The sequence below is a fragment of the Thunnus maccoyii genome, chromosome 2 (assembly GCF_910596095.1).
Source record: "Thunnus maccoyii chromosome 2, fThuMac1.1, whole genome shotgun sequence".
NCBI classification, from domain to species: domain Eukaryota; kingdom Metazoa; phylum Chordata; class Actinopteri; order Scombriformes; family Scombridae; genus Thunnus; species Thunnus maccoyii.
This window is the reverse complement of record NC_056534.1, coordinates 8,183,535-8,190,284: the sequence shown is the minus strand read 5'-3', so window position 1 is coordinate 8,190,284 and position 6,750 is coordinate 8,183,535. Positions and strand designations below refer to the sequence as shown.

General features: G+C 40.0%; 1 protein-coding gene across 1 annotated transcript in view; it reads left to right on the top strand.

Annotated features, from left to right (window-relative positions):
• The first annotated feature begins 355 nt into the window (after positions 1 to 355).
• LOC121910310 (extracellular serine/threonine protein kinase FAM20C-like) overlaps positions 356 to 6,750 on the top strand; it is a 35,190-nt gene continuing 28,795 nt past the window's right edge. Inside the window, exons 1-7 of the mRNA XM_042431485.1 lie at positions 356 to 870; positions 2,095 to 2,270; positions 4,089 to 4,167; positions 4,492 to 4,584; positions 4,796 to 4,911; positions 5,126 to 5,306; positions 5,949 to 6,058. Coding sequence (XP_042287419.1) covers positions 356 to 870; positions 2,095 to 2,270; positions 4,089 to 4,167; positions 4,492 to 4,584; positions 4,796 to 4,911; positions 5,126 to 5,306; positions 5,949 to 6,058 — 1,270 coding nt within the window. The remainder of the gene's footprint in view (positions 871 to 2,094; positions 2,271 to 4,088; positions 4,168 to 4,491; positions 4,585 to 4,795; positions 4,912 to 5,125; positions 5,307 to 5,948; positions 6,059 to 6,750) is intronic.

Here is a 6,750-nt window from a genome sequence, read left to right as displayed (position 1 = left end):
CTGTGTAAGTTGCCTTTTCTCCTCATATTTAAGATGATTTATACAGTGACTCAAGTAAATTGATTACAAGGTCATATGAATATGGGAGCAGGTAGAAGTAGATTGACATTCTTGTTTTAATTAAAGTATAAAAAGCTACCTTATTGCATTCATTAAGGCCATTTTCTTCATTATGTTGGCTTTGGTTTGCTTGATGCTGCCACTTTACTTCTTATTGCTTTACGCCATATGGCTTTCTCTCTCTTCAACATTCTGCTAACATTTTTTATAAAACTCTAATTTTTCCTTCTTCTTTTTCTCATGTTTTCACCTCTACTGACCCTCTCTATCTCTCTCTCACTCTTTTCTTGGTAGGATGATGTGGCGTATGCGCCGTCGCTCCAGGACAATCTGTCTGTCCTTGGCCTTCGTCTCGATTTTCCTCCACCTCCTCCTGGCACTTGTCTCTCTTTCCATTTACCACCAGCCCTGTGACCCCCCACTGCCACCCAGGACACACATCCTGAGAGACCTGGCACGTGCAAACTACACCTCTGTGGGGATCAGTAGTCTAGCTGAGTCACCAACTGATACCACACAAAGAGATTCTTCCAATTCAGATGCCAATAAGGATGCCAAAGGTCATGTGCAAACACTTCCTGTCAAGGGCTTGCCAGTGAAAGAGAGTAAAAATGCCTCAATGAACATGCCAGTCAGTGCTGTTCATGATGGCGCCAGCAAAGCTGAACCTTTGGAGTCTGGGCTGTCAAAGCTGGTGGCACTATTCGACCACCCCCTTTACAATATGCCCAGCCCACCCATTCCAGAGGAAGATTGGCTGCTGAAAGTCAAACCAAAGGTCAAGGCCAGTGAGAAGAGCTCCCAGATGTGGTCAGTATTGTATATTATACAATGAATGGCTGTGCGTTTAAAATTTCTTCTTTAAAGCTGCACTTAAGTAATCAATATTTTTATTTTGAAAAACTGATAAATTTACTGAATGTAATTTGAAAGGAGTTGCCTGTAGTGACAAACCCACTGACAATTATCACCCAACTCTGCACTTCCTCTCAGTTCTATAGAGTTTCTTTTAGGTTTTGGTTTTCCATCCTGCAAATTCATCAACCTTGTTTCCAGATGCAGCAGAGAGCTGTTTTTAGCCAGAAAGCTCAGATAAACCCACTGCACCAAACAGCAGACAAACAAAGTCAGTGACTAGCTGTCGAACATAGTGGAGCAGTTAGGTGCGTAAGGAGCCACAAATAAAGTGGATATTTCACTTACATTCATCGGGTGGTCAAAAACCGTTTGCTAACACTGTCACAAAGAACTAAATAAGGTAAAAAGAGGAGATATTTCATTTTTAGTTGGTTCTACTAGTGAGGGATCAATCTTACTTTTAAACCAATGGGCTACCAATTATGGAGAAATGGCACTGTAATTTAATAGGATATGCAGAAATGCTGGATTTCTCAAAACACTGTGATTAACTTTTGGACTTTTTGATTATACATACTGAACACTAGCATGGGTCATCAGTGAAGATGCACTGATTTCCAGGAAGTAACTGTTGTAAGTGTTCATTTCATAGAGTCTTCATATAATCTTTAATCATCCTTGAAATCAAGAAATGCATTCCCCAACCTTTGTGTCTTCCCCTTTTTGAAACCAAACACAATTGTTTAATTGAATTTCCTGTTGTTTTTTAGCATCTCGGAATTGGCTTACAACACTCTTTCTCTGCCCATTCATCTGAAAAAACGATCTATATAGATAGGCGTGTAAGATTTCCACCAGATGGGTTGACCTGCAGGGAGCAGATCCCTTGGTGTCAAAGCTGATTTATACTTCTGTGTCAAGGTGTCACAGTGTAGGTTTCTGCAGTGTCTCTGCATGTGCATACAACCCGTTCAAAAATGTGACATGAACTCAAGTTTTAAGAAGTTATTGGAAATCTGAGTGGCATATTTGGACTGTTTTGCATTTTTCCATTGGCACTTCCCATCTTCAGTGCTGTCTGTAGGACCATCTACTATTTTTATGTGGTCTTCTTTTTGGCAATGCATCAATTCTTCATCTAACGACGCCATACCCACCCCTTAACTCTCTGTCCAGGGTGACTGATAGTCAGGAAGGGTACGAGGATGTCCAGTGGAACAGCAGCAGTAACAGCCACCCCCCCTGGCTGCGCTTTCACCTGAGTATCTCCCGCTGGCAGCTCTACCCCCATCATGACCCCAACATGGAGCTTTTGACCCAACAGCTTGCCACACACCGCATCATCAGTGCAGGTCTGACATCCATGCATCTTCTGAGTTGTGTTTCCCATTGGGTGGTCTATGTCTGTGCAATCTTTCCTTTTTGTATTATCATTAGTTTTACTCCACCACAGTAATGTCAGAGCCTTATTGCCTGACATTTGTTACTCCATGCATGACAGAGGAGGTGTCAGACAAGCAAGGGAGAGATGTTTATCAAGTAGAGGACAGGAGCTGGGTTTGTTTAGTCAGAGGGTGACGCAATGAACTTCTTGCTTAAATTATTGTATTACGGACTATTGTAAGACTGTATTCTGCACAAGAATGACACAGCAACCTGAAAAGGAGTAGATCTTTCAGAACTAAAACAAATTTTACCCCCAGATCAAACCTGTGGAGGTCACGGCAGAATTGAGAGGAGGGTTGTCGTGATTATGCTGTATAGCTGACACCTTTTAGGGTTAACCTTTCAAATGCAGATTCACTTTGATGTCTTCCTGCAATGAAACCTACTCTGAGCCTTTGAGAGGCCTTGGAGGTTTAGCAGAGGATGGGCAGGAATCTATGAGCCACTGCCAATGTGGTAAACATCTCAACATCAGTCAGTCATGCATGTTCCCTCACACTAACTTCTTCATATTGAGTGTAACGCTTTTCAATTTGTGTATGTGGTCTGGTTTCAAGTTGTGAGGACTGACCTCTGACAGTCTATTGTTTTTGTGAGGACATTCTGGCTGGGCCTTTCAGTGAAAAATGATAATTCAAGTTTGGTGTTTAGATTAGGGCTTGGGTTACTATTGGTAAACTGATCTCTTAACAGGAAACTATGTAACTTTTGCTGAATAACAGCCAGTGTGGCCACATATGACAATTACTGGATAATGGTAAATGGTAAAATGCAGTGTAGCAGTATCACAAGTAGAGAATAGTCATAAAGTCAGCAAACTAACTCAGTAATATTAGTTATGCACCAATATCTATCTAAAGTTTACCAGACCAGTACAACTGGAGCAGAAAGAACCCCCTGAGCGTATTGAACTGAGCAAATGCAAATTATATTTTGTATAAAAGCACAAAGCTTCACAGTTCTTCCTGTCTAACCATTTACAGATCCCAATATTACTGTGACTCATTTTAGGGCAGGAGTGCACACAAAACAGGACAGTTGAATAATAAAATAAAACATTAAATAAATAGACAAGGGGAAAAAAAAGATTATTCATTTTGCCTCTGTAATTCTGACTTTTTCAGAGTAAACTTGAGAGAGCGAAGATCACAATCATGACTGCAGGCAAAATGATTTAAAAAAAGTCAGTATTTTATTTTAGGTATTCAATTTTTGGACTAGTGCGCAAAAAAGAGGGGCATGTGGATAGATCTAAGTAACTCCTGAGATATAGATATATAAAAGGGAGAAAAAGAAAAAGAAAAGAAGGTAACGAACATTTACAGATTTAAAAAAAATGAAAATGTATTGAAATCTGTGGTAAAGAAGATCTAAATGTTACACAGAACTTACATTAGTATAAATCTGTCCTTCGTATGACACATTGCATAGTAAACATTGGGTATCATTCAAGTAGTCCAATATACTGCCATATAGCCAAATGTGTGTATGTGTGTGTGAGAGTCAGAGATGGACACGTGACTATCCACAGATTGATTCAATTGTTTTATATGTTGGTGATGACGCACACACAGCATTTTCTGTGTTACATCTTGCTTTATGTGTGTGTGTGTGCCATTAACATGTGATGTGTTTGGTCACAGCATGGTGTATTGTGTCTGTGTGTGTGTGTTTGTACTGCGTGCTTAGTTGCTATGGTAATATTCTCAGCACTGTTTTTCCAGTGCAGAAGTCTGGGGGGACACAACTGAAGCTGGTGATGTCATTTCACAACTATGGACAAGCCATGTTCAAACCCATGAAGTGAGTCACACATGGCAAATCCAACACATTACTCATATTACAAAGAATTTATAAAATGCGAGGATGACTGAATCCTTTAAATCCTCTTTAAATAATCTAACAAGACACGAGGAAATGCTGTAAATGAGTCAAAGAAGAGGGAGCCACCAGCCTCCAGACAAATGAGAAATGTATTGTTTGAGTAAATATTAGCCACATTTTGTGGGGAATGGCAACCTATACACCCCACGTGTTCTTGTTCAGAGCAACCTCTTGTTCACTTGAAGTAAACACATTGCTGATGACTGTATTCACTGTACTTTGACATTGCCTCTTTCCTGTCAGGCAAGAGAGAAATGAAGAAACCAATTACAATCTCTACTATTTCTCAGACTTTGAGAGACACAATGCAGAAATTGCAGCTTTTCACCTGGACAGGTACCAAGTTATGTTTTGTTATCTAGAAAACTGCAATATAACACCTTATAGTGAGCACAAAATTGTGGATAAAATGGTCACACAATCAATACATGTTACCCAGCATTGTATTGTATTTTCTTCTCTCCTCCCTTCTCTCTCTTGGTTTTATCTCTCTATCTGTCTCTCCTTGCTTGTCCTCATCTCATATGTTCTTCCACTCTCTCTGCAGGATTTTGGGTTACAGGAGAGTCCCTCCAGTAGTTGGGAGGCAGGTGGATGTGGTCAAGGAGATCAAAGACATCACTATCGACCGCAAACTGGCCCGCACCTTTTTTACCTCCCCTGGTACTGCTCATGTACTCCTCCATTATTCATTTACCTCCCTTAAAATGGCCTCATATGTCAACTGATTATGAATCTCTTTGGATGTTCTTCCTTTCTCACTAGTCACAAGTCACCACCCACCACCTCTTTCATCCTAATTTTATTTTTTTCCTCCTCCTCTCCTCTCTTCTCCTCGCCTCTCCTCTCCTCTGTGTGCTCCTCTGGCTCCCCCTAGTGGGAAGTGTCTGTTTCTATGGCCAGTGCACGTACTACTGTTCCACAGAGCATGCCGTGTGCGGCCGTCCAAGGACCCTGGAGGCCTCTTTGGCTGTCATGCTGCCTGATCTATCCCTGGCGTCCCGGAGGTCGTGGAGATCCCCCTGGAGACGCTCCTACAGCCGCAGCAAGCTGGCAAAGTTAGTAGTTCTTTAGAAACTACTGTGTTGTAAATTGATCCATATAGTATGTCACATATGATCTCACTGGACTCCCAAAACTAAACTATGTGGCTCCACATGAAAACATGCTGAACAAAAGATCTTCCTAAACTCTCTGTTTCCTTGAAGATTATCATTCAGTCAATTTTTAATTTTAAACTACAGCAACAGTTGTGTTGCATTTTAATATCAATATATCATCATTAATTCATGTTATACCACACAAGTCGTGAGACAGTAGCAGAATTGCCATAAATAACACAAGATTGTGAGCTTCTACTGCCGTAAATACTGCATGTGTAGGTCAGATTTTGAAGGAAATTAGCTCTTTTGTGCAGCAGCATAAACAGAACTAAAGCTTGGCGGAATTACGGAAAGATGCACCATTTATTTTAAATATGTTTATTGTTTTCAGTAAAGTCAAACTACCCTTTGTGCCAGGAAGAAATTGAAATACTAGAAATGTAGTCTTAATGATGAAAAACGTCAACAATATAACCAGAGAGACATAGAAGCTACCAGTCATATCAACCACAGATTCTTTTTGGGTGATCATGCCAAAGGATGTCTTTTCTTTTCATGTGCTCCCTGCCTAACAAGAATGATGTCTGTCTATTGCAGATGGGAGACAGAACCAGACTACTGTTCGACAATAAAAAAGACGCCACCATACAACAAAGGCACAAGACTGGTAGACTTAATAGATATGGTCATACTGGACTTCCTGATGAGTAGGTGTATACTGTACATTGTGTTTAAGAGGTCAAATTCAAATTTTAAACTCTTTATAAGTCATAGAAGAGTTCACATCACTGTTGTGACTTTTGACACCTTGTCTTCATAGCAGGAAAACCACAGGTTTAATAATAACATGAATTATGGCTGCATTTCATTTTGGTTTAGCTGTTCCTGTGGTATTATAGCTCTTGGGCATGTCTTACTATCTAATTTACCTACATGGGAGCCACCACCATTAATGATATTAATTAGGTGTGCTTTTCCTGTGGCGATAATTAAAATGTATGCTGTGAAAAAGGTCTATCAGGCTGATCAGTTGTCATGTTCAGTCAGATAGTATTGCATCAACTCTGATGCCAGGATTATGTGTTCATCTAAACCATAAAGCCACCTAAAGCTAAAAACTACAAATTATTTCTGCTGCTGAAACTGCTCACACTCAATAGCCTATGGCTATACTTTTCACCTCTACAAAATGGTAAATTCAACACATTACTCATGTGTATTAAATGCAAGGAAGACTGAATCTTTTAATCCTCTTGAAATAATCCAATAAAGCATGAGGAAAAACTGTGGATGGGGCAACGAAGAGGGATTTTTAAACCTTCAGCCAAAAGAGAAATGTATTGTTTCAGTAAATATTAGAAGGGAGGTGTCTAATATTTTATAAACTCTGTCTTTGTGA